Here is a 14793-nt window from a genome sequence, read left to right as displayed (position 1 = left end):
AAACATAATAACGTACTTCTTCTCAAACAAGTGTTATATTCAATTGCACTTTGCATTAATTTGTGTCAAGAGGGTATTTCACAGATGAGATGTGGGAGCAAGTCCCCAAGCAACCATCCATGGGTTTTGATGTAAAGCCCTACCTACTAACAAAGGTAGACCTAGATTTAAGACAGAAGCTGACGCCTTCTTGAGGCTTTCCAAGAATGCATGTATAATACAGTACAGCATAAATACAGTACAGTAAACATTTTAAGGTTTTCCTAAGCATAGGATTTTGTAGTTGATGGATATTGTGGTTTCAGTGCAAAACCTATGCTAGACATAATGCTCACTTCCTTTCACTATGGTACAAAGATGTGTGCGTTGTGCAATTACCTATGCACGCTTCAGCAAGAGGTATGACTGTGACCCCTTTAGAGAAGCTGTTCCAAACACCCCATAACTTGTATCACTCAAGATGTTCTGTTGTGTGAATGGCACACATCTATGAGTGAGTAAACAGGGCCTTGTGTTTTTGAGGTAAGTGGCTACCTCACCCAAAAAATTGCCACATTTCTTATTGCATATGGCATTTTAATATACGTTATTATGAGTAGCATTTGACATGGTGTGACGGGCAAGAACAGAAAACTGAAATGAAGTAAAATGTCATGTGTTAAGATGACAGGTGGAGTGGATGACCCTTAAAAAATACTGCTGGTCATATGACTTTGAAATAAGTCCCAAGCTTATATGACATACCACTGCTCAGCCCAGGTATGGGATTATTGCTACCATTAAAATATGAGAAATTAAACACTTTGAAAGACCAAATATGGGAATGCTTGGAACTGGTGAAATCAGGAGAATTTCATGGCCGGTCACTGCCTCTTAGACCAGGTGGGAGAAGGGCGATTATGCCCTTTCCTACAGTTCATTCAGAGGTGAGAAATGCCCTGGTTGGCCACTGGATCAACACATTCACAGTGTTCATGTTTATTGGTAAGGTGCATTTTTGAGATGTCCCTGAAAATATGTGCAGAGGGCTCGAAGAGGAGCCACCAGCTGTCCCATTTTTATATCTTGTACATTAAAGCACAAACATAAAAATGTATGCAGATGACCATTTTACAATCATTTGCATTTTGCAGAAAGCAGCGTGAATTTTGGTGGTCGCAGCCATTCCAGCCCCATGCCAGCCTGAAGTCAACAATATGTGAGTGACTGAATTAAAGGGATTAATGTCTAACCCTAATGATCCTTTCCTTAAAGGTAAAATCACAAGACTGGTTTTTCAGCGGCCTGGTCGTGCATTGCTTGGAATAAAAAGTTAAGCTTGAGCAATGAGGATTGTGTAGGGAGTAAGTGTTCAAGGACAGCTTCCTTCAGGGGCGGGTGGTTGTTTGTGATTGATGCAGCCTTGTGAGCAGTACTACATGCCGCATCAGACAGTTTACTAGTTTACAACGTCTTTCCCCTCTCGGGCACCTGGACAATTAAGGTCTAGAATCGGTAGCTAGAAGTCTATGTGTGAAAATGTGTATTCTTATTTAGTTGCCATTGGCAAAGTGTAAACATCACATCAGGTCACTTTTCAGTTGCCGTCCTGGATTGAAGAGTAGCCACGGACTTACTCAACTCGATGTTTGCATCACCAAGTTCTCCTGGTCTTGAGGTGTGCTTAACGCGACTGAGTAGTGTGAGAGGCTGAGACTTCTGCGGAGGTCTTCAGCCTTTTGTGCTTTCTAACCATAGCTTTACAGAAGCAGAAAACTGGTACAAGGGACTTGAGGCAATTTTCTTCTGTGCACAAAACGGTTCACTGAACTCATGCACCTTAATTCACAGTCATCTAGTACCACTTGCAACAAATAAAAAAGGTTTTGCCAAATCCATTACTACTTACTTTCTTATGTTACGTGTATTTTATGGAATAGTAACTATGCTGACAATCTTATTTCTTATCATATGTCTGCTTGTATTAGCTAAAATGCTGCACTTGAGATCACAGCGTTAAAATAAACATTTTAAACTCCCTGTTCTGGACTGGTATGAGAGTATAACGAAAGAGTGCTCATGTTTCCAACCTTACCTGAGGGTAACCGAAGTCGCATGTTCTGGGTTGTCTAATCATTGGTTTCTTTTCTATAGGACTAAGAGCTAATGTGACTCTGATTGCTAGTCTGGTAGGGGATTTTGGGTACTAAGGTGGGTTTTTGGAACACCCTTATTCACTGAGGTCCTGAGTCTCTGTGCACAGTTCTGTGTCTGAGCAGAATCCCTGCAACAGAATAGCTTGTATGAATAATATTGGAGAATTTACCAACTAGTGGCTTCTGAGCAAACACTCAGAGTGGCTGATGGCTCCACACAGGAGTTTCCGATAGGCCGAATATGAGCCAGGATGGTATTACAGACTGGATGTTGGTTGTAGACATGAGCCCAGAACAGCATGAAATGGATAGACAGATAGAGGGATAGATGAGGAAAATTAAATACAAAAATATGAGTTTTGATCACTTTTTTGAACCAGCCTCCCCATACTCTTAGGTTACAAAGCATAAACGTTTTAAAGACTTCTTTTTTTAGATGTTATTGAACAAATCATCAGAAAAAGAGCTCTTTGGGACTTCAGAAGCACATGGGTATGAATTACAACCTCGTAGCAGACAATTTTTGGTGGCTAAAAAATGTTTATCAAACCAGTGGGTTTAGAGTTTTTTGACTGGGCTGGCAAGTTATCAAATTCCTTGCACAGAACAATACACAGACAAACATGCATATAGGTAGGCACATGAATTGTCGATAGACAGTTAGCTAGAACAAAGCAGAGGTGCTGGGGCTTCAAGGGATGATGTCTGACTAGTAGAGTCGATGTGTACTCATCTTCATCAGGCTTTGACCACACATGAAAAGAAATTATTAAGCTAAAGAAGAAAGGAGGGGTCTTATTTCAATTAGTGGTGCTTTCCGTCTAGCCACATTGATATCCTAAAATAATTTTTAGAACACACTTTCTTGAGAAACATACCATACCATGTTGAGACCGATATTTCAGGAGCTTTCTCCAATGTACTCCATTAACTTATGTGTTGTTGGCTATCTCTAAATTCCAAATCTCTGCATTTTATTTTTACTTGCTTCTTTCGTTTGGTTGTGTGGCAGTGACTACTGTGGAAGAAGGTAAGAAATTGTGTGTAGTTTATTTGCAGTTTAAAAACTCAATAGCTTAGTTAGTATGCATTTTGGTGATTTTTATAGTGCCACGTGTCAAATTGAGGCCACTTCCTGACACTCTATAAAGCATGAAAACAAGTAAATGAAAGCAAAGCAAAAGCCTGACATGAGAATATTACATATGGCCTTAGTTGGAGTTTGGTGGAGGGGTTACTCCATCCCAAACGTGACAGAAATACCGCCAACCATATTCCAAATGAATTTTATTGGGCGGCGCTTGTAATAAGGTGGACATGATAACCATCACGTTTCTGCCGAGTAACCCATCTGCCAAGTTTTAGGTCAGCCCCATAGTGTCTTTCATTTCTGTGAATAATCCATGGAACATACTAACAGAAGGAGATCTGTTGTCACAAGTGAGTAACATTTTATTTTTCGTCTCCAACATTGGAATTTCTTTAGAATCATTAGCTTAGTTGAACATAAAGTGACACCCAGGGAAGTTTGACTAACACAATTAACCTATGGAAAGTTACCAATGCAAGTTATGGATTAGCACACTTTTCTTTTTCAGCACCCAGTATTCCATAGATTCATACGCTTGTTTGAACATCCCAGCACCAGAGTAAGTTTGGACACGCAAATGAATATAAGAAAGATCCCGATCAAAGCTGGTTGTGATAGTCAAGCAGAGTTTTGAGGTACATTGCTGACTCTTCATAAGATTGATACATTGGGTTGAACATGGCCCCTCCCAGTAAAATGTTTAGGTTAAATGATATAGGCCATACTTTGCGTAATAGCCCTATAAAGCATATAGCATGAGCTATAACTTATTTAAATTAAATTCCCCCCATTAGCAGAGGCCCAACATGAAAGACGGAATAGGTCTATTCGTGAAATGTCAGGCCCGCCGTGCCAAACTGAACGTTTAGTCCAGAAAGGGTTGAATATTGAACTGCACAAGAAGAATGGCCAGAATAATTGTGGATTGATTTTACAACTAGTGCCACAGCACTGCCTGGATTTGAGATGAATCAGGAAAACACAGAGTTTGCAGAGCTCCATTCTGTGGGTTCTTGTTGTGACAATATGTTTGTTCGACTTTGTGTAGTGTTTCAGCTTCTTGTGCTTTCATTGTTAAAGTAGGCTCTAGTATGCATGTCAACTGTGGCAGAGTCTTTGCAAGTGAAATGACTAAAGAAATTAAAATAGGTGAAAGAAAGCACGAACCACCCTTCCAAGGTAATGCGCCAACAGAACACTTCAACAGAACTCGATAAGACATTCTGGAAACCCTCTAGCCAGACCAGAAACTGAAGAGGAACCTGCTTGTGTCCACCCAACGAAGTTTGCTCAACGGTTTGATGAAAAAAGAAGGTAAACTTCAAACATTTACTTCATTCTCACTATTCGAGTTCAGGTAGGGAGGGTGATGGAGCACCACATGATGCTTGATATTGGCATGGAGATATTGGACTGAGATCCATTGACCATCGAGTTGAGGAATTTCCCTCTCGCTGCATGCCCATCCCTCCACATGAACGGTCTCGGAAGTCATTATTCATCCTACATCCATCATGGATACTACTCCCTTCAGGATATAGGTCATGCTAAATGGAGCATGGCTTTTTTAACCTTTAGCTGTTGTCTTAATACACATTTTTAGGTCCAGCTTGACAGTGAAGCTGTTGCCACGCCTTATGTGATCAACCTAAACAACAGTTTTCAAGAGTACTAAAGAGAAGGGCTTTGGCTCTGCCCACGTATTGGTGGCAGAAGAACATGGTTCGAGGCATATGATCTGCAGATAGTACACTTTGCATAGACAGCTGTGATTATTTGGTTTATACGACTATCCGAAACTGCAGCAGTATGGCTGCCTATAGAATTCTCACTAATATGCATAAAGTTTCAAGTGTACAGTGGGATTGATCTTTCAGCGCAATGTGCATTGCACCTGTAAAGTTTTTTAATTGTCTTACATAAGTGGATAATTTAGTGTTTGTTTTCTCTGGCAGCAGCACAAATGGTGCGTGGGCAGTCATGATAAATGTATTGCTGTTTTCCAGTCCCAGCACACTTCCCTTCCCTTACCCTAATCAACTTTAGACTTCAGACTGAAATTGTGCTTTTGAGATCAGTATGGAATGCCCAAGACTTTAGTAATCTACATGCATTATTAGATCTCGCTTGACAGCACAGCTGTCACCTTACCTCATGCGATCAACAATAAAGAGATTTCAGAGTATCAGTAAGAAAGGCGTTTAGGCTCCAACCACATGGTGGAGTCGGGAGTACAAGATTTGATGTGGCCGAATTTGTGTACTTCCATTAAAAAGAGTGCTTGTATTGAGCTTTTTGGCTTGCAGCAAACCTTATTCTCTATAAAGAAGGACTAAGTTTGTAATGGTGCAAAGCTGCTGATCATGGCTACAGACATGATCTTCGTATTATGAAATGTTACAAAAATGCAGTAATTTACTTTAGTAGGCATGGCACATTTAATGTGAAAAACATATGTTAAAGTCACGGTATTGAAGGGTGGATTGGTATGTCTCTTTATTAAACCCTACAGATAGGTATTTTGGTAAATGAAATCTAAAACATAACCATTGTAGGGAAGGATTTTGGTGTTGGTTACCCACTCTGACAAACCCAAAGAGGAGAAGACTTCCACTGTAACAATTCTTGCTAGACTCTATTTGGAGTGCCTGGCAGGGTTAGCTGTCTGCCAGGATCTTGTAATAAAAAAATCATTAAATAATACATCTGTCCATGTAGATAAATATATATATATCCTCCCAATCCTGGCTTTCAGCATTCAATAAGAACAGGCACCGACTCCGTGGATGTAATCAAAAGGTTTCTTTATTCACCAATAACTGCGAAATATATATATATCCATATAGATTCTTAGAGAGCCATTGGGTCAGCTTTCTTCTGCCACTGGTCTGTCTGTGACATTTACACTCCGCTTCCATCATGACAGATTACTGCCTGGGCAAATGGTTCAGTTTACATCAGTCATTGTCTCTCTTGCCCTGTGAATGAATGCATTTTCTGATCAGAAGTGCACATCCATCTGAAAATGAGTGCACTTCAGTGCCAGGGCTGTTGGCCAGCACTTTAGTTTTCTCTTTTTATAGTTTTCCTTTCATTTCTTTGCTTTTGTTCTTTAAAAAAAAAAATATATATGGCACAGCTCTCTAGGCAGTACTAAGGGGTCACTTGCTTGCAGCTCGTTTCATCTGCAATCACAGATGTCCTTTAAGGGTCGCCAGAAAGTCACTGCCATGCCTGGGCTATGGACAGACTGTTATTAGAAAACAAGGGGAGATAGAGGGAAAATGCTAAGGCTCACCCTCCATAGTTTATACAAGTCATGAAAACCTCTGAACCAGAGATCAAGAGCCTAGCTATGTAACTATAGTCATATTCACAACTCTCATTGGGGTTGGAATAATGTGTTTAGTAGAAGAAAAAGAAAAATTGTTCTTTTTCTTAGTGTCTCCTCACTCACCAGGGTTACCCCACGGTGACATGCTTCATCATTGGGGCCATCCCAGTCCTCTACGGGCTGGGGCGTGCTTCGACTTGCGAACTACGTAGGAGCACTTAAATTAGACTATGTGTGGTGCGAGAACTGTGATGTGGTGGAGTGGGATATGTGTGAGTGATTAAAAATCCGGGTCGACGCCGGTCGACCTTACGACCTCACTGGCGCCGCCCCCTAGGGTGTCACCACCGGCGCCGACTTCGGTCGACGCCGGACCCAGTCCTTCTATCGATCCCGTTCAGCCGTCGACGCGGCCCCGTTGGGCGCCGTACGAGACAGCTTTAGGTACATTCTACTTTAACGATCGGGCCCCAATTGTTGATCCTGGCTACCAGGCATTGGGTGACGAGGAGGACTGGGAGGGGTCTCAGGACCCTCTGACACGGGAGTGTCAGGACCAAGCGGACTGGACAGAGGAGCTTGGAGAGGCCAGCGGCCTGGATCTCTCTCCAGACACTGGTTTTGTCTCCCCTCCAACCGTGGCTACAGAGGAGGGGGCAGCCTATAGCGTAGTACTGATGCGGGCGGCTAAGGCCTTAAACCTTACGCTCCCCTCAGCGGCCGTGAGGACTAATCTCCTCACCGAGGTCCTCAAACCTCAGTCAAGCTCGATCGAGCCTCTGCTGCCGTTCAATGAGGCCTTATCTGACGTTCTGCTGGGCACCTGGTCCAAGCCCGCCTCAGGACAGCCTGTGGACAGGAACGTGGCCAGACACTACCGCCCGGCTCCGGGTGACCCAAGCTTCCTGTCGACCCATCCAACCCCCGAGAGCCTGGTTATCCAGGCCTCTAATTCCCAGACCGCGTTCCCGTCGGCCCCTCCCGACAGGGAATCCAAGAGGTTTGAACAATTTGGCAAGAAGGTGTTCTCGTCCCTTAGTCTGGGACTGCGGTCAGTCAACACTGCATGCCTCTTGGGCCGCTACACCCACACCCTGTGGGACACGGTTGCGGAGGTGCTGCCACAATGCCCTGAGGAGGTCAGGGCTAAACTCGCCCAAGCCCTAGTGGAGGGTCGAGATGCGGCACGGTACTCTATCCGGTGCGGACTGGATACCACTGATACGCTAGGCAGAGCGATAGCCACGACCGTGGCGGTCAGACACCACGCCTGGCTACGGTGCTCCAATTTTTCGGCCGATGTCCAGGCTACACTTCTGGACATGCCGTTTGATGGCAGTCGCCTGTTTGGCGACCAGGCAGACCACGAGCTTGAGCGCTATAAGGACTCCAGGGCTACGGCCAAGTCCTTGGGCCTCTCCGCCCCGCGCCAGCAAATGGGTGCCTTTCGCTCCTTTCGTGGCCAAGGAAGGGGCGCCCCCACACGGACCGTCAGCCACACGCCGCAACAGAATCTTCAGCGCGGTGGCGGCTGTGGGAACTGCCGGGGAGGTGGTCGGGGTCCACGGCGAGGCCAGTCCGCACTCGCTCCCGCAGCATCCGCCTCAAAACCTTCCTAGTCCGAGTTTTCATGCCCATGTGACGCCAGTGGGGGGCAGGGTCCGCCATCACCTCTTCCACTGGCGCACAGTCACATCGGACAGGTGGGTGCTGCAAATCGTCTGAAGGGGCTACTCCCTCCCCTTCGAGGCGACCCCTCCAGCCATGCCACCGCAGTACCACCGCGTGTCGGGGGACCACTTGCAACTTCTGCAGGAGGAAGTTACGGCCCTCTTGGCCAAGGGGGCCATCGAGCGCGTTCCTGGGCCAGAAGTAGGGTGTGGTTGCTACTCCCGCTACTTTCTGTTTCCCAAGAAGGGCAAAGGGGGCCTACGGCCTATCTTGGACCTACGGAGCGTCAACGGCTTCCTCCAGAAGGAGAAGTTCAAGATGTTGACTTTAGCTCAAGTCTTGGCTGCCCTAGACCCGCAAGACTGGATGGTGGCGTTGGACTTGCAGGATGCCTACTTTCACATCCCCGTCCTGCCGGCCCACAGACGTTACCTGCGGTTCACGGTAGGCCTCGAGCACTTTCAATTCACCGTGCTCCCCTTTGGCCTTACCAGCGCCCCACCGGTGTTCACGAAAGTGATGGCGGTGGTCGCAGCTCATCTGCGCAGGTTAGGGGTTTCAGTCTTCCCCTACCTCGATGACTGGTTGTTAAAGGCTGGCTCGCCCCAAACAGTCATCAACCACCTCCAGATTTAGGTGGATCTCCTGCACCTGCTGGGGTTTTCCATCAACGTGCCGAAATCACACCTGTGCCCTTCCCAAAAGCTCCTTTTCATCGGAGCTGTTCTGGACTCGGCGCAGTTTCGGGTTTATCCTCCCGAGCAGCGAGACCGGGATATTCAGGCTTTGATTCCAATCTTTCAGCCGTTATCCCGGGTTTCGGTCAGGTTGACGCTGCGGCTCCTGGGGCTGATGGCTTCCTGCATCCTTCTGTTGCATCACGCCCAGTGGCGGATGCGGGCTCTGCAGTGGGACCTGAAGTTTCAGTGGGCCCAGCATCAGGGCAACCTGTCCGACCATGTCCTGATCTCGGAGGGCACTGCAAGACAGCTGCAGTGGTGGCCACGGACCGCGATTGGGTCAACGGCAGATCCCTCTTCCTTCCCTAACCGGAGCACGTGGTGGTGACGGACGCGTCCCTCCAGGGCTGGGGAGGCCACATGGGAGAGGCGGAGATCAGAGGCCTCTGGTCTCCGGCGGAGTCCCGGCTCCATATCAACCTTCTGGAGCTGCGGGCGATTCGTCTAGCACTGAAGGCATTCCTCCCCTCTGTCCGGGAGAGTGTAGTGCAGGTGTTCACGGACAACACCACCGCCATGTGGTACTGCAACAAACAGGGCGGTGTGGGGTCCTGAACCCTCTGTCAAGAGGCTCTGTGGCTCTGGCAGTGGCTGGAACATCAGGGCGTGACCCTGGTGGTTCACCACCTGGCGGGTTCTCTGAACGCCAGGGCGGACGAACTCAGCCGACGGTGCTCGATGGATCACGAATGGCGTCTGAACTCGGACGTAGCGCAAGGCATCTTTCTGCAGTGGGGAGAGCCTTAGTTAGATCTATTCGCCACAGAAGAGAACGTGCAATGTAATCAGTTCTGCGTGTTGGAATTTGCAAGGCGGCACTGGCTCGGCGACGCATTTCGTCGCGAGTGGAGTTGCGGTCTGTTATATGCCTTTCCGCCTATACCACTTCTGCCCAGAGTGCTGAAGAAGATCAGGCGCGACCGGGCCCAAGTCATCCTTGTGGCTCCGGACTGGGCTCGAAGGTTCTGGTATCTCTTGCACAGCAGGGCTCTGCTCTGGGCACTATCAAGGGCTACCTTTCTGCCCTTTCGGCCTTCCTAAGGCTGCCTGATCAACCATTTTTGTTCAAGTCCCCTATAGTAACTCGTTTTCTGAAGGGCATCACGCACATGTTTCCACCTGTTCCTTTTGTGATGCCTCAGTGGGACTTGAACCTGGTTCTTACTTTCCTGATGTGCGCTCCCTTTGAGCCGCTTCACTCTTGTCCTCTCCGTCTTCTCACCTTGAAGACAGCTTTCTTGGTTGCCATCACCTCTGCCAGGAGAGTGAGTGAGTTCCAGGCTCTATCTTGCAAACCCCCTTTCCTGTCTGTGCATCCAGACAAAGTGGTGCTGCGTACAAAACCATCTTTCCTGCTCAAGGTAGTCTCTGCTTTCCACATCGGGCAGTCCATCGCCATGCCCTTCTTCTGCCCGCCTCCGCATCCCTCAAAGGATGAAGAGCGGCTCCATCGTCTGGACCCAAAATGTGCGCTTTCATTCTATATGGATCGCACACGCCAGTTCCGGGTGGATGACCAACTCTTTGTTGGTTACGTGGGTGCGAAGAAGGGACGGGCGGTGCATAAACGGACCATCTCTCGGTGGGTCGTCTTATGCATCAAGGCGTGCTACTCCTTGGCTAGAAAGGAGCCTCCAGTTGGGCTGAGGGCCCATTCCACTCGGGCCACGGCGGCTACTACTGCCCTGGGTTGGGGAGTCCCCCTGCAGGACATTTGCCAGGAGGCTACGTGGGCCTCGCTGCACACCTTTGCGAGGCACTACTGCCTGGACAGTCCGGTCCGGAGGGATGGCTTCTTTGGCCGTTCTGTCCTCCAGGACTTCCTGGTGTGAGTATTGGTTCGCAGACCCACCACCGGGGTTGGTATTGCTGGGGTATCTATTCTAAGGTAAGGAATCTAATACTAGCGTGTTGCTTTCAGATGAACAAGTTACTTACCTTCGGTAACGATATATCTGTAAGAAACAGTAGTTAGTATTAGATTCCTTACCGCCCCACCCATCCTCCCCGTTCTGCGAACTGATACCTAGGGTTAAGGTCATCCCCTTTCAGGGCCCTAGTTTCTTGGCACCAGTGTTGGTTCTAGCATGGCTCTGCGTATCTGGCGCGGAAGAGCTGTGGCTAAGAACTGACGTCAGCGCGCATGGGCGGCGTCTAAGTACTCCGACGACGTCATTCCGGCGAAGACGACGCCGACGACGGACGCGGAGCCAGAGGCGACGCCTAACGACGCGCAGGGGTATTGCTACGCAATAATTTCCGGATCCAGTCTGACGCCTGGGGATATTCTAAGGTAAGGAATCTAGTACTAACTACTGTTTCTCACAGACATATCGTTACCGAAGGTAAGTAACTTGTTCGATAGGAGTGCCAGCCACGGTTGCCAGGTGGTCGCAAAAGTTGACAGGGACTGGGTAAGGGAAGCCTGGATACACTCAATGCCCGCTATGAACGAAAGCCTGTGAAGCCACCCTGAGTGGGACGCTCGCGTCTGTGTGCCCCAAAGTGATAGTATGCGCTGAACTTGCACCCAAGGCCAGGCCCATCTGTTTGCCTCGTATGGATTTCAGGGGGAACGTAAGTTTGTTGGGTAGACCTAGGAGTGTGTACGCTGGAAACCTAGGGATTTCGGTGTCAAAGTGCCGGTCAACTTCATCAAGATCTTCTCCCCAGAATCTCTCCACCTCTCGACAGCCCCACAGCAGATGGGTTAGAGTATAGCTTGCCGTTTTTGGCATCATGGCGCCTTCCTCCATTTTTTTGTGTGTTTGCAAAAATAAAAATGGACTTTCACCGGCAGCTGAGGTAATAAAATGCTTTTAAATGTAGGTAGGGCATGTTCTTGTGGGTAACAGTGTGACCTTGAGAAGCAAAAACTTTAGTATGCGTGGGTATTTGTGTCTGAGTGAGAGTCGCCGACAGATAGTGAGGGAGCATGAGTGAGAGTAGGAGTGACTGCAAGTGAATGAGAGTGGGTGAGAATGTATTAAAAAGAATACATGTGAGGGAGTATTAGAGATTGTGAGTGATAATTAGTGAGTAACAGTAAGTAATATGTGAGAATGAGTGTATCAGTGAGAGAGAATGAGCGAGAGTGACTTTGAATAAGGGACTGGGAGTAAAAGAGTGTGTGAGTGTGATTGTGAGTATGAATGAATCAGAGTAAGAATGGGTGAAGTGAGTGGAAATGAGTGAAAGTAAGGAGTGTAAGAAAGTGAGAATGAATGAGTGCAAATGAGTGAGAGCAAGTGTCAATGAGTGAGAATCAGTGTGAGTGAGTGAATGTGAATGAGGGAGATTGGGAATATAAAGTTATGCATGTGAGTCTTGGATTTGCCCAGGCATGCACAACAAATTCTAGGCTTAGAGAGGCACCCATGGCAAAATTCTTGTGTCAGTATATTGAAACCAATTCTGATCACTGCAGACACCTTTGATGAAATACTTGTACTGACATATTAGAGGTAAACCTTGGAAGAATTGGTCCATACTACAAGTAATTCTTGATGTATGGGACACCCTTAGAAAAATCCTCTTGCTGGTATATTTGAGGAATGTATTGGCATAACGGGTAGCCATAGCAAAATGTGGGGGCTAGCATATTTAAGGTAATATCTGGCATATGGGAGGACAACAGACATATGGGAGGGGGGGGCAACCGTGATAAAATGCTGGTCCTGACATGCTAGAGATAATTTTTTGCATATTGGGGACCCCAGAGCACATTTTTTTGGTCTCACGCTGCATAGGAGGGTCTATAGCCATTGTTCTTCAACTTTTTCAAGCACTGCACTTGTGCTTGTGGTGGCATCCACCTTGCGGGAGCGCGCAGCGGTGCGCCACAAGCACGAGTGCAGTGCTTGAAAAGTGAAGTCTGCGCGCATGCGTGCACGCACTACTCCCAGGCTTGATAAGATAAGAGTTTAACATGTTTTCTGAGGTGTGTTGTAATCTCTATCCGATGTGCTGTCTCTCTATCTTAATTGAATTACTTTAAAATGAAATTGATGAATATAAATTAGCAATGACGAGCACAAGCACAAGTGCTTTAAAATAACTGCTTCTTGGGCTCTTTTGAAAGATGGGAAATTACAGGTTTTCAGAACATGCAGATTCAAGTCTTCACTATAGGTGTTTCTTTTATTTGTTCTGCATGTATTTATTTGCATATAATAATGTAGTATCCTCAGAGTATTAGGAATAGCCACAAACCGTTAAAATCTGCAAACATGTATGGGTTTTATATTTGAACAATTGTCACAATGAAAGTTGAGCTTTAGAGTACTCACTCCAACTGCAAATGCCTTGAATTAATGGCTGACTCACTCTCACTGACTATCACACTCTCACTGACACTCTCACAGACTCGCACACTCTCACTGACACTCCCACAGATTCTCACTCTCTCACACTCTCACTCACACTCTCACAATGACTCTCTCACTCTCACTGACTGACTCTCCCACTCTTGCACTCACTTTCTCTCACTGACAGACTCTCACTGACAGACTCTCACTGACAGACTCTCACTTACAGACTCTCATTGACAGACTCTCACTGACAGACTCTCACTGACTCACTCTCACTGACTCACTCTCACTGACAGACTCTCACTGATTGACTCTCACTGACTGACTCTAACACTCTCTCACTAACTGACTCGCTCTCACTGACAGACTCTCACTGACAGACTCTCCCACTCTCTCTCTCTCACTCATTGACTGACTCTTCCACTCTCTCTCACTGACTGACTGACTGACTCACTCTCACTCACTGACTGACTCTCACTGACAGACTCTCACTGATTCTCCCCCTCTCTCACTGATTGACTCTCTCTCTCTCTCTCTCACTGTCAGACTCGCATGACAGACTAACTGATAGACTCTTACTCACTCACTGACAGACTCTCACTGACTCACTCTCACTGACAGACTCTCACTAACTGACTCCCAAAACTCTCTCTCACTGACCGACTGACTCACTCTCACTCACTGACTGACTCTCCCACTCACTCTCTCTCACTGACTGACTCTCCCACTCACTCTCACTCACTGACTGACTCTCCCACTCACTCTCCCTCACTGACTGACTGACTCAATCAGTCTCACTGACTCACTCTCACTGACTCAATCTCACTGACTCACTCTCACTGACTCACTCTCACTGACTCAATCTCACTGACTCACTCTCACTGACAGACTCTTACTGACTAACTCACTCTCACTGACAGACTCTCCCACTCTCTCTCTCACTGACTGACTGACTCTCACTGACTAACAGACAGACTCTCTCTCACTGACTGACTCTTTCTCACTGACTCACTCTCACTGACAGGCTCACTCACTGAATTACTCTCCCACTCTCTCTCACTGACTGACTGACTCACTCTCACTGACTGACTCTACCACTCTCTCTCACTGACAGACTCTCACTGACAGACTCTCACTGACTGACTCTCCCACTCTGTCTCACTGACTGACTCTCCCACTCTGTCTAACTGACTGACCCTCCCACTCTCTCTCACTGACAGACTCACTGACCCACTCTCACTGACTCACTCTCACTGAATCACTCTCACTCACTCACTCTCACTGACAGACTCTAACTGACAGGCTCACTTTCTCTCACTGACTGACTTACTCTTACACTCTCCCACTGACTGACTGACTCTCCCACTCTCTCTCTCTCACTGACTGACTCTCCCACTCTGTCTCACTGACTGACTCTCCCACTCTCTCTCACTGACTGACTCTCCACTCACTCTCACTGACAGACTCTCCACTCACTCTCACTGACAGACTCTCACCGACTCACTCTCACTGA

The 14793-nt window shown here is 47.2% G+C and overlaps 1 protein-coding gene across 1 annotated transcript in view; it reads left to right on the top strand.

Moving 5' to 3' along the window:
• MPP4 (MAGUK p55 scaffold protein 4) overlaps nucleotides 1–14793 on the top strand; it is a 296409-nt gene that overhangs the window by 141685 nt on the left and 139931 nt on the right. The window contains exons 11-12 of the mRNA XM_086958555.1: nucleotides 1134–1198; nucleotides 3148–3165. Coding sequence (XP_086814681.1) covers nucleotides 1134–1198; nucleotides 3148–3165 — 83 coding nt within the window. The remainder of the gene's footprint in view (nucleotides 1–1133; nucleotides 1199–3147; nucleotides 3166–14793) is intronic.

This window comes from Lissotriton vulgaris, chromosome 2_1, assembly GCF_964263255.1.
Source record: "Lissotriton vulgaris chromosome 2_1, aLisVul1.2, whole genome shotgun sequence".
NCBI lineage: Eukaryota > Metazoa > Chordata > Amphibia > Caudata > Salamandridae > Lissotriton > Lissotriton vulgaris.
This window is presented reverse-complemented; position numbering and strand designations above follow the sequence as displayed.